Source organism: Desmodus rotundus, chromosome 8 (genome assembly GCF_022682495.2).
Source record: "Desmodus rotundus isolate HL8 chromosome 8, HLdesRot8A.1, whole genome shotgun sequence".
NCBI lineage: Eukaryota > Metazoa > Chordata > Mammalia > Chiroptera > Phyllostomidae > Desmodus > Desmodus rotundus.
This window is the reverse complement of record NC_071394.1, coordinates 84,656,083-84,669,461: the sequence shown is the minus strand read 5'-3', so window position 1 is coordinate 84,669,461 and position 13,379 is coordinate 84,656,083. Positions and strand designations below refer to the sequence as shown.

The 13,379-nt window shown below is 40.1% G+C and overlaps 1 protein-coding gene across 3 annotated transcripts in view; it reads right to left on the bottom strand.

Moving 5' to 3' along the window:
- Positions 1-13,379, bottom strand: part of CFAP20DC (CFAP20 domain containing) — a 228,669-nt gene that overhangs the window by 49,781 nt on the left and 165,509 nt on the right. For 2 of the 3 annotated variants that reach the window (XM_053930177.1, XM_053930178.1), the window contains 2 exons: positions 10,120-10,188; positions 4,763-4,966 (listed from right to left, as the gene is read on the bottom strand). In XM_053930177.1, the coding sequence (XP_053786152.1) occupies positions 4,763-4,966; positions 10,120-10,188 (273 nt within the window). The remainder of the gene's footprint in view (positions 1-4,762; positions 4,967-10,119; positions 10,189-13,379) is intronic. The other variant, XM_045192383.2, reaches the window with a different exon arrangement.

Genomic DNA, 13,379 nt, shown 5'->3' with positions numbered 1-13,379 from the left:
CCTCACCAGAATAAAATTCATTTAAAAATCCATTGTAACCAACTCCTAGCTCTCCTTCCAAGGCTGCCTGTAGCCCAGTTTTTGAATAAATCTCATGAGGGCTATTCCTAACAGAAACCCTCCAAAATCGACTACTTGTAGTTTGGTTTTCACAGAAGTTGTAAAGTATTGTTTTAATTGAATTTGGTTCTAAGTTAGAAACTTTGAAAAATTTGTCTGTTAAAGGCCAGGGGGAGTTCTCAGTAGGCTTGATTTGTTTAACATGAGATGCAAAAGCTAATTTGTTATGAGAAATATGGTTACATTTAACTATACTTTTAAATGAATAATTTATTGTATCTAAACGCATTTTAAATAGTATATATTATTCTAACTGTACAGATGCTGAGAGAAGCTGAGGGATCAAAGCTGGTAGGAAACACAATCGAATTGCTAAAGACTCTTCACTTTCCTCCGCATGGGCGGTCTGGTTTCAGAGTGCAGTGTGCGTGAAGTCCTTAGGTCAGGAGGCTAGACTGCACGTGACTGGCCTAAATCTCCTCTGTAAACTATTGGTCATTAAGCTCAGCCTAGAGTGAAATTTTTCCTTTATGTGTATATTTAATCCCCATGTATCAAATCTTGAATGTAAGATATTACCTGCATCATTCAGGATTCATTTAAGCAAAGAAAAGCTCATATTTATTTATTTTAGAATTTTGATAAAAACTTCCTTATTTTGGAGTAAAAGAGGAATCTTTCGATATTATCGATTATTTAGCCAGTGACTAACAACCAGCAGTGACTGAGTGTGACCTGATGCGGGGTCTGTGCTCAGCATGGGCCTGCCCCTCAAGGAGTCACAGCCAGGCCTGGGGGATACCAGTGACAATGGTTACCCGATGTGGTAAGTGCTATCATTGAGCCTGAAGGTAATGGGACCCCAGAGAAGAAAGAGAGAATTCTGTGCAGGGTGGTTGAAGGCGGGAAGGGTTTCGTGAGTTGGGTCACAGGGGGTGTTTAGGAGAAGGATGGAGGGTCTCTGCCAGAGGGGAGAGTGTGAGCAGTGGCGCGACTGATGTGATCTGGAGGGAAGGCAGAGCAAGCTGCACACACAGTGCAGCTAGAGTGTGGGGGAGTTAGCGCTGTGTGTATGTTGGGTGGGAGGTGCATAGTGATGCTGAGACAAGCAAGCACTCATTTCAAGTCTGCTCAAGGTGATGGAGAAACAGGCACTGAGACGAGGTTGCCTGGTTAAAGGAGAGACGCCACCATCACCTTCATGGAGTCTGTCCTTTTCAGAACTTGGAATTCCTTTCTCCCTCTTTCCACATGGTGAGTTTGCCCTCATTCGTGAACTCTGGTTTAACTGTAGCTTTCTCTGTGAAACATCCCTGAAACTAAAGGTAGAATTAATTGCTCCCTCTCACTTGTTCCCAGAACTTTTCATTATATTATCACTCACTACCCTGACTTATATACAATGAGCTGTAGACTCTATGCTTCCTTCCAGTTGGTGAACATCTCAAGGCTCAGCAAAGCTTTATTTGTATCCCCAGCATGGTCCCCAGCCTGGTGTACCACTCAGAACAAAATGTGAAATGAATTCACGAGAGACAGACAAGTGAGGTTGTGGTGGGAGTTATTGTGGAGATATTCCTGGCTCTAGTGGCAGACAGGTAGGCGTGGCTCTCACAGTGAGTCCTGGAGAAGGGCTGCAGGAGGCTTTGGAGCCAAGTCTTGTGGGATAAACAGGTACAGCGTACAAGGATATGCGCAGGTGCACTTAGGGAATCACAACGGGAACTGAAGCATGGAGCGCAAGGTGGGGGTAGTGAGAGATGAGACTGGAGAGGGTGGCAGGTCTCAGGCCATCCAGGGCCCTCTAGGCTAAACCGAAGAGGCTACAAGGGGTTATTAAAGGGCTTTGGCAGGGGCAAAGATAAAATCAGATCTGGGCTTTAGAAATATACTAATGTGAATAACAATGATAATAAAAATTGCAACTAAACTTTATTTATTAAATGCTTGTTATGTCTCAGATACAGTGTCAAGTGCTTCTCCAAGGTCACAGCTTGGATGTGAACCCTGGCAGTATGAACCCAGAGCAAATCCTCCTAACCATCCAGCTATGGTGCTTGGACCGGAGGTACAGAGGCGTTAGCAGGCTGATGAAGTAATGTGGGTATGGTGTAGGCAGGGGGGGTTCGGAGGTAAAAAGAAGGGAGGATTTGGAGACCACCTGGGCATGGACAATGAGGAGTGGGAGTAGCGTGGAAGTCTTCCAAATTTCCGGTTTGAGGGCCGCATGGGTGGTGGCACCATCACTGAGCTACAAGGAATGCAGAGTATTACTGTGATAAATACAGTTATGAGTTCTTCTGTTTCTTCCTTTTCACAGCCCCTCTATAATTTCTAAAGAGAAGGGCATGAGCTCTCAGAAAGACCACAATGGTCCTTGTAAATTGCTCTATTTAAACTCTAGGAGCAACAAAATGCAGAAGATCATTAAGGAATGCAATTTTCCATTTTGTGATAGTTCCAATATTAAAATAGAGTGACTTTGATGCAATAATAATCATATCTAATGAATACAAAAGGTAGGCTTTTCAATTATTTTCTGTCTAAAAAATAGACTGTCTTTAATTTCTCATTTAGTCGAATAGGCGATTATTAAGTTCATCACCAATGATGTTATTTTTGGCTGTGTACTTTTCGAGAGGAGTAGTTGTCATGCATGAGGACTTCAGCCCTTGCCAGAACAGGGCAGTGATGAGAGCACTGTATCCAGGGCAACCGAGGGTTCAGCCGTTTCAGTCCATAAAAAATCATGCCTCAGCTTGCCCTTTGTAATGTTGGTCTCTAAGCTACTACGTGACAGAATGAGCTTATTCAGGAGGCCACTGTTCTCTTTCTTTCTTTTGGTTTAAATGCCTGCTGAGGAATATTTTATAAGAAAGGCAATGTTTCGATTCCATTGTAGCTCTGGCTCCTACATGAGTAAGATGCAGATTTTTGCCAGTGCGATTTACAATGATGTTTTAGCTCTGGCTGCAAGGATACTCTGCACGCAGGGGTATTTTTGATGGGTGGGTGGATACTCTTTGGCACCAAGGCTACTCAAGGCATTATGCATGCTTGGTCATTCGATTTAATGAGGAGAAAGAACACTGATGAAAAATGAACACCATCCCTCCCACCCCGTGTCCTTAGAACCAATTTGAATTTCTCCTCTGGGAAGTCTTGTAAGGTCTCGCCAGAGCAGGAACCTCACCTTCTGCTGGACTTTGGTAGCACTCATTTGACAACTGAATCCTGTATCACAAGTCACCATATCATGGTGGTTAGGAGCTCGGACTCAGGGGTCATGCCACACTGGTTCTGAATCACTTTACTCAGGGTCTCCATTTGCTCATCTGGAAATGGGAACTCAGTAGTGCTCGCCACATGGGATAGCAGCAAGGAATAAGTTAGATAACACATGTAAGGCCTAGTGCTTGAGATGTCTAAGATCCACAAAGATGCTAGAGACCTGGAAAAAAAGCCAGCTTTAAAATTCAAAAGAAAATTCCAAATTAATAAATATTTAATGAACTCAATTTTTACATATTTTATTTTAGTATTTTATATTAATAGGAATAAAGTTACACAATTTTATATTTCCTTTCAAAAACTGCATATTAAAAAAGTTACATTTACTGTGGATGAAAGTCTATTTTAATACGTTCGATCTGATGTTGAATGTGGCCTTTAAGTAAATGTTCCTTGGGCCTAATCAGGTCTTAAAATGTCTCTAGGTGCTTGGTAATTTACCTTTACTATATTAATGATTTTATTATTCTGCCTCACTATATTTATTGTGCTGTACAGGACTGTTCTGTCAAAGTTTCTGCTTTGTGTTTCCAATTAAGCCAGAAGATCCTTGAGGACAGCATTGTGGAGGATGGACTGTCAAAACGCTGGGCTCTGTTCTGGGATCCAGTACTGATGGGTGTGGGAAGTTGGGCTCAGGATGTCTTCACCTGAAATTTGACTTGCCCCAGCTCCTCTGCAGGTGCAGAGTGAGGATGATGGCCGTATTTAAAAGTGCTCTCCCTGCGCAAGCCTCTGGGCAAATATAAGCCCCGGAAGCATCTGCAGTGCCTATCGTGGCCCTTAGGCACAGGGAAGAGTCAGTAAATATCTGGTGATTTCTACAGAGGGTTCGTTTCTACCTCGTATCCAAGGAATACTTAGTATATCTATAGTCTCTTTCTCTTTGTTTGTTTAACAAATATTGACCCCAGGGCCTGTACTAGGAGCTGGGGATGCAATGGGATACCTTGAATGTATAGTAAAATTATTCTTTTTTAAAAAAGATTTTATTCATTTATTTTTTAGAGAGGGAGAGAAACATCAGTGTGTGGTTGTCTCTTGCATGCCCCTTATCAGGGACCTGGCCCACAACCCAGGTATGTGCCCTAGATTGGGAATCGAACCAGCAATCCTTTGGGTTATAGGCCAGAGCTCAATCCACTGAGCCACACCAGCCAGGGCTTTTTTATTCTCTCAATGTGTGGTTTTATATATCACTACACAATTAACATACGTTTTCTGAAGTTAAATAAGACAATTTAAGAAAGATCAATGCCTCCACACCTAAAAGACTACTTCAGAATGGGCTCTGAGTATTTCTGATACTCATTTAGGCCCTGATTTTCCCAGGCAAGGTTGAGCTTCATCAGAAAGAAGCTGCTTGCTCCTTGTCAAGCCAATCAACAAAGGCAAAAAGCCTTGGACTCACAGGTGGCAGGCAGGAGTTCCAGGTGGTTGTGTCATCACTGCTGGTACTTATGCTAACATTACAGTTGTCAACCTGGGATGCACTCAGGCCGTGGGAAGCCCCAGTGTCCTCCAGGTCTTCATTCTGTTGCCGCCGTAGGCTTGCCAGCATTTGCAACTCAGATTCACTCATCTCGCTGGGCTGATAGTTTCTCCAGTCATACTCCTAACCAAGAGAGGAAAAAAGTGACAGAGCAAAGGGTCACTTGGCTTTTCTTAATTTTATAGCTACCAATGAATGCTACTCCACAACTCTATCCTTCCAATGGTTCCCCAGTGACAGAGGCCACAGCCACACCCTTAATGTGCCTTTATAGGATGCCTACCCCACCCGGCTGTCTTTTTGTTCCTGACCCTTGTCTTTTTGTTCCTGACCCGTCAGCCACACCGTGCTTCACTACGATTCTCTAAATGAAGCATCCAACTCACGTCCGCCTTAGTGCCTGTGCCCATGCTAGTCTCCTGTGCCCCATCTGCTGGCTAACTCCTAGGCGTTTTTTAGCTCCCAAATTATGTTATTACCTTGCAGAAGCCTTTTCTGACAACCACAAACTGGGTCAGTTCCTCCACATTATGGGCTTGCCTAGATGCTTAAAGTGTTCATTTTTAGCATCTATCACAACTGCAGTTAGTAACTGGCTCTGTGTTCACAGGTGGTCTATCAGCTCTACAAAGGAAGCACCATGACTTACTCCCACTGTACTTCCCATGTCTGATGCTCAACTAGTATTTGATGATGATGAAATAAACAAAAATTCAAAGCAGGTTGTTTTAAAAAGAAAACTCATTTCCCATAAAAATGTCCACTTTACAAGAAAATTGATGAATTTTATCCTTGTCAACATTATGACCAAATCCATTCAACTTATAGTAAGACTGAGAATGACTAATGCTGTTAAAAGCCATCAAATAAAATATGAACTCAAGGTGGGACCATGAAAGCTGGAAAGACCTTGCAGCTACAATAAACACTTTTACTGATATGGATTTTATTATACATATGTAATCTCTCAGGCACATTTCCCCCCTCCCCCCGCAACAATAGTACTATGAATCTTTAGAGGCTAATATAAATATTATTTCACTGTACAGGGAAGAAATTGACATATGGAATTCTCAAAACTTTTTCTTTTGCTCTGGACTAAACCAAGTTTGATAGAAATGTTAATTTCAACATTACTAAAAGTTAGCATCGTAAATGAGCTTTATGATTTAACCCAGGACTGGCATATAACTTAAACACAATCTTGAAATTTTCTTTACATGTATGAAATTGGTTGTACTTAAAAAGTTTTTTTTGCCATGAAACACTAGAAGTTTTTAGACATTATAATCTCCACACTTACTTTCTCAGTGGACCTTTTGAGACAGAGCCTGCCTTCTCTTCTTTTTTGCCTCATAGGAATATAGAAAGTTAAAAAATATATAATTTTGAAAAAAATCTTGGCATTTCTATGACATTAAAAGCTTTTTAATAGAGCATTATCATCATCATAATTTGGAGGCTGTGAAAGCATACGATCTGATAATGTGATGTGGAGATTTTCTGGAAAGTTGCCAGTGGGAACTCACTTAAATGCTTATAGTTCATGGCTCCAAGCAGCTCGGCACCCCGAGAGGCCATGCAATCTCTAACAGGAGAGTTCAGGAGTATTTAATGTGCTTTGAGAGTTCTTGGGACAAAACAGATATCACAAGAAGATGAACAAAGTTCATATACCAAAGAAAAACATGAAAAAGAAAAAAAAAGGGCAATAGAAATAATTGAAATTCAAAAGAAATAGTTGGGAGAGCAACAAACACAAGAAGACATGCTCAGCATCACTGTCATTAGTGAAATACAAATCAAAACCACAATGAGATGCCATTCACATCCACTAGGATTGTTACAATACAAAAGATAACAAGTGTCCGCAAGGGCATGGAGAAATTAGAATCCCCATACACTGTTGGTGGGAACGTAAAATGGTGCAGCCACTTTGGAAAACAGTTTGGTGGTTCCTCAGAATGTTAAACATGGGCCATGTGGCCAGCAATTCACTCTTAGGTATATGGCCAAGAGAACTGAAAACATGTTCATATAAAAACTTGTAAATGAATGTTCATAGCTGCATTATTTATAATAGCCAAAAAGTGGCAACAACCACATATCCAACAATGAATGAATAAGTTTTTGTTTATCCACACAATGGAATATAATTTAGCTATAAAAAGTAATGAAGTACTGATACATATTACAACATGGATGAACCTTGAAAACACTATGCTAAGTGAAAGAAGCCAGAGAAAAAAGGTCACAGATTATATGATTCCATTTACATGAAATGTCCAAAATATGGGAATCCAGACGCAGAAAGCAGATGTGTCTCTTCGGGGTGAGGTGGGAAAGAGGGAATAGAGGGTGACTGTTGATGGGTGTGGGTTTCTTTTTAGGGTGATGTCAATGCTTTGAAATTAAGTTGTGGTGATGGTTACAGAATTTTGGGGATACACTAAAAATTCCTCAATTGTATACTTTAAAAGGGTGAGTTTATGGCATATAAATTATATCTCAATTAAAAAAGTAGTAATTAGGTGTGAAAATGAGACCAGTTGCTTGACTTTGGGCTCAACAGTGATCAAGTGACCTGCTGTTCTTCTGTCCAGAAATGGAACTAAATGTACTGTGCCAAATAGGGGTATTATTTGGCTTGTCATTACCAATACATGCTTTTATAATGAAAACAACACTTTCATTTTCATTTTTATAATTTACATAAGAAAGGCTTGATATGTAGTATGATTAATCCATCCATTCAATTTATTTCTGTAATCCACAAACCTGTACCGTGCCTGAGGTACATCCCAGGTGCCAGGATGGAAAAACAAGGGAGAATGGGGCAATGGATCAGCCAGACAGATCGAGTCTGGGCCCTCGTTCTGCCACTCACCAGCTGTATGTGCACGGGCAAATTACCTAACCTCCCTGTGCCTCGTTTCTTCACTTGTAAAATGAAACCACAGTACACACCTCATGGAGTTTTTGGTGGACCAAATGAAATGATGTATATCAGATGCTTAGCATAGTACCTGACAAACTAAGGGTCTTCAAACTTATGATTTGTTCTTTTATCAGAAAGTGTTTAGCATGTATTTTCCAACATATAGCTATTTCTAAATTAAACATATGTACAACTATATTAAAATAGTATGTATAAAATAAAAATGCAAAAATTGAAATTAATATGGTCAGGCTTAAAAAAAGGAAATAGTTTAAAAATTTTGCTCCTGCAGCCCAGTGGATTGTTTTGGACACATCTTCTAGGGTGAGCACAATCATAGTAGACCCCTGAGTGGGCAGTCGATACTTATGCTCCCTGTTATTACAATATTATTCTCCCCTCTCATTTTCTCTGCCCCCCTCTGTGCAGTCTTTCATCCATTCCATATTATACTAGGAGCTGGGAGCACACAAAAATAGGACACACATCTGTCTTCAAGGTGCTCACAGTCTAGAAAGGGAGGCATAACAATTATTCTAAAATGTGCTGTTATCAACACTGTAACAGAGCTATGTCTAAGATGCTTGAGGAATTCAGCGCAGCAGTGACCGCTGTGTTTTGCTGTGTGTAATGCATACTATTTTGCCCGAATCTGGAATGCAAAATAAGGAAGCACATTTTACATGAGTATAATGATTACCTAACATAGGAATAATAATCCTGTGTTTAATGCACACAAAAACATGAGTACACATTATATACAGCAAAATACGGTAACTGCCCAGTAGAATTAGGAAAAGCCTCACAGAAGTTTACAGTGGCATTTGATAGTAATTAAATTTATCGACAAATGGTGTGTGTGGCCTTCAGCGGGAGTGAATATTCTCCACCACTGACCAGGTTGGGCAGCGGCTGGGAAAATCATAGCTGGCTGGAACACTGCCGTAATCTGCGGTGGTGGAAATGGATTGATTGATTCATTCATTAGTTTATTCCACAAATGCTTATGGAGACCCTATTATGTGCCAGAAACTGTTGGTGCTAAATTTGCTTAGAACTCTGTGTTTCCATGATTTTATTTCATACAACAGTAGTAACAGAGTCTGACAACAGCCTGGAAGGGGCAGCTAAAAATGAGCTGAGCGAAAGAAGTGACTTTCTCCAGGGTCATGAGCAGAGCAACTGGTGGCAGAGACAGGTAATTAACTCACTTGATACATTTGTGATTTGCAATCTCTTAAACTATACCTAAATCACCAGGAAGGCTAAATTACTCATTATTTTTTAAAAAAGTTTTGCAATAAAGTCTTCACCTTAAAGTGGACTCCGGTACAAGATGTCATCTAACTAAATTATGCAACTGCTGAGAGGCAAAGCGCTTTATGTGATTCTATCTCTGAAAGGCTCAAAATGCTATGTGTAACCCAATTTCATCTCAAAATATCCTTGTAGGGAAAAGGGGAGACTTTATAGATCAGATGTTTTAGGAACAAGGCAATGGGCTCAGGGCCGTGAAATTCAGCTGTGCTCAGATCCCAGGCAAGCTCTTCTGTCAGGAAGTCACTCAAGCCTTTTGTTTCATTGATCTTTCTTCAGACATCAGGAGCCTACAACACTGAAGGTACAAACACAAGTAAGATGTGGCCCCTGCTTGCACAGGCCTTACAGTCTAGTAGGGTGAGTTAGGCTATCAAGAAACAAGCATTAAGTAAGGTAGAATATACTGAGGTACAGTATTAATAATCAAGCAGAACACTGATAATGATTAAAAGGAAAACTAATAACTCCAGCAAAATCATACAACACAACAAACAAAAACAACCTTTCAACTAGATGCCCTTTACCTAATCTTTCTCAAGATGTTAAGACAGACTTGCTCAATCAATCAAATATCAGCCTACAGACTTCTGCAAGCCCCAGACAGGAACTGTGGCCAACATAGGGCTAAGTTTCCAATGGTGGTATAGAGCCAAAATGAGACATAGCCATTAGTAAGATCAGATGAAGAAACTCATCCTATTCTGTATGGATGGCAGTGTAATAGAACTGGGAGAAAAGTGGGTTGTTATTCTCATTCTAGAGCCCGTAAACTCTCAGAGACTCTCCTTCTAAATCAGGTTTGTGCTATGACGGTGCCTGACACCCGGGAACATTGTGTTGTAAAAATTCTTAATAAAAGGTCTCCTAAGCAGTCCCTGACTCTTTGTATTTCTTTAAGTTACAGCAACACTCAAAGGGGATGGTGGCTGTTATAAGAGAATATAATACAAAAGGCAATGTGAAAAAAGAGAAATGCACCAAAGAGTCTGGTGTATTCGGCACCAGAGAAGCCACTTACAGGATCAGTCAAGGCTTCATGAATGAGATGGTCTCTCAGCTGGGTCTCGAAAGTTAAGGGTAAAAATACCTAAAATTTAATTGAAACCTTATAAGACCAAATGGCTTTCACTTCCCTTGCCCAAGTTTTATGAAAAAATCTAAGATTCTACCCAAAGATATTCTTAAGAGTTCCAAAATGGAAACTATGCAAATGCCCATGAACAGTAGAACAGATAAATAAATAGTGTAACAATCACACATTTAAACACCATACACATTGAAATGAGTGATATATTGAATCTCACTAACCAAATGCTGAGTGAGAGAAATCAGACGTGAGAGAGTATACACTGGTAAAACTAGTCTTGGGGGTGGGGGTGAGGGGACAGGAAGGAAGTACAATCAGGCTTCTGGGGTGCTGGTTTGTTCTGTTTCTTGAGCTGGGTGATGGTCACACAGGCTTGTTCAGTTTGTGAAGCCTCATCAAAGTACACGTTTACGATATGCGTACTTCTCCATGATCAACGAGAGCATGAATGTCTAAGACTCAAAAAACCCAGTAGATCTTGGGAAGTGATTAATCATTGGCACTTACTCTGGGCTGTCTTAGTGGGAAAAAAGCATTTTGTAAATGTAGCAGGGGAGTTGGTATCACTGGTATTTATTATTCAGAGTTTTGAAGCTGTAATTAGAAAGTTTTAGAAGTTTTTTGAGCCCCAAAATGACAGCAAGAAAAGTAGAAGTTCATTTTCCAAAGCTAATTTTAAACTCTAATTGGCATTTGATTTGAAGATTAATCTCCTCTCCATTGCTATTTGCAGACAGTGTTTAATTTCTACACTGACATTTTAATAATAGCTGATGGTAAATTAGTGTCCCAGGGCATCTCTTCAACAACTAGCACTCCTTGAAGACTTGTTTCAAATTCCTGACCTGTGCACCCCACACAAGAGTTGGTCCTGATTCACTGGGATGCAGGCCCATTGACAGTAAGAATGAACAGAACACAGAGGCCACAAAGTGAGCTGTAAGGGACACATACTTGAGGACATAACTCCTTCAAAACATAAGGGAGCTTTCAGCCTGTGTTTCACCCTGCAAAGATATAAATCAAAACTTAAAGACCAAGTCACAATACAACTTGAAAAACTTTGCTAAACCTAAGGGATGCAATGTACACAGCATAAATCAGGAGTCAGGCTGCTAGAAAGAACCAACTGTCCAAATCTAGGTCATGTTTTATGTCAATGGCATTCATGAGCCCTAGGCTTAACCAGCTCCAATGCCACCACTGAAGTGTCTCTCACAAATGTTTCATTTCTTCAATAAACACTTGACTAGGAGGATGTATTAGAATATTGGAGAACTGACAGTGAAATGTTAAGAGTGTGTTGGCTAAACAGCCAATGCATTTTTACTGATTCGTACTTCTGGTAGTTTCTTAATTTTTGTCAAGTCTTTCTATCTACAATTTCTGCAACTTTTGAGAACTTGAAATTGTTCTTCAATAGAATACTGGCATATTTTTTGCATACCTAGCTGCTTAGAAATGGAGATATCAAAATATTCTGATGACTTTTACAATTAGATACCATTGACCAAATTTTGGACCATAATTCCATTTTAAATTATTTTAACATACCTCTTCTCTAGACCATTTTTGCCTTGGTCAACAACAAATTAGACACTAGTACAAAGAAGGTGAAAGGAACAAACCATTTGGTAGCATGAGCAGGGGTTTGGACTGAAAAATGTTCAAAAAGAAGACAGAGGACTAGGAGGAAGTTCCACCTGAGAAACTTCTGTGCTTAATGTGAATACTTTTACTGGTAGTACAAATGGTATTTAATGATAAAATTCTATAGCTTCAGTAATGTACCCAGCAGTACACTGACAGATAAAACTGAGATAATGGCTTTTTCTCAGAGAAAAGGAAAGAGCGCAGTTTTGAGAAAACATCAAATATCACTCTTTTCCAAAGGTTATTAATTGGTAGGAGTATCCAATTCAATAAACAAAACTTTCTTATCATGGTGGATATTACAGTTTATGAAATGCTTCTAGTCCTGTCCAGGTTCAATTCACTCTATCAACCCTGATGCTCCCATCTACGGCTAAGCTCTGGGAACACGGGAGGCACACAGAGGGTGGTCTCTGGGGAATGACTGGAGAGACATCATGTCTTGCTTCTGAATATTTTTCTCTCTTCAATATATCCCTGAGGAAATACCATGTGTTACCTGGCAGAAGCGGCCCGTCAATTCTCTCTGATGTTAGCACTTCATTCAACTATAAACAGAGAAGGGGCACACATAGCCAGCACTTACTGAACAGTACCTAGAACTAGTTTCTGGAATTTTATGAAATTTGAAAAGGTTTCATTTGCTTCGGCATGCTAGGTATACTGGTTACATTTCTAATTATTGAGTCTCAAAGAGGTTAAGAAATGTAACCAAGGTCATTTAAGTAAGGAGCAAACCAGGACTCCAGTCTAGGTCTGTCTGATTTGAGCTGGTGCTCTGAACGTGGGAGTCCACTGCTCTTGACTTCTTGGTTTTGCAGAATGAAAATGTAGACATACTTGGCATACAGCCCTATTTGGGGGAGGCCCTGAGGGTGGCAAAGGGGAAGGCTGCATACCAGATGGCCCAGGGCAGATGAGACCAGTGGAGACCTGGGGTGTAAGGAGGGGCAGTCACCTTGAAGTGAACCTGCACCATCCAATAAACACATGTATAACACACAGGGTAACCTGACCCCAAAGCAGGTGTTTTGCAACAATGCAGTATTGTTGTAGCTAGAGCAAGTCAGGGGTCAAAAAGGCATTTCGGAATTCTTTCAACAATGGAGTATTGTTGAAAAGACAGCTGCAAAGGCACACCAGAGTGGCAAATTCAAAGAAAGACAGATGGCTTCCCTTGAAATAGAAAGCATTATATAGCATAGAAAATGGGGAACTTTATATAATGGAACAATGCTTCTAAAATTCTAAAATAATTTACAAATTCACTTTTCTCTAACTTGGTAGAGCACCAATTGCACAGAATAGTGAACTTTCATTACTTTTTAAGAAATATGATGATAAATATGCCCCACTCCAATACTGAGCTCAAGTTCATCAGGAAGGCAATGAAACTCATCCTTTTTCATTATCCAAACTAAATGGCCTGACAATTAAAGGAAAAAAATTTCTCACATTATCCCATGGCCTAAAATATCTTTAAAAGCGTTCTCCTACAATTCAGTTTTGATTTTCAAAAATGGAAATGTGAAAATTAA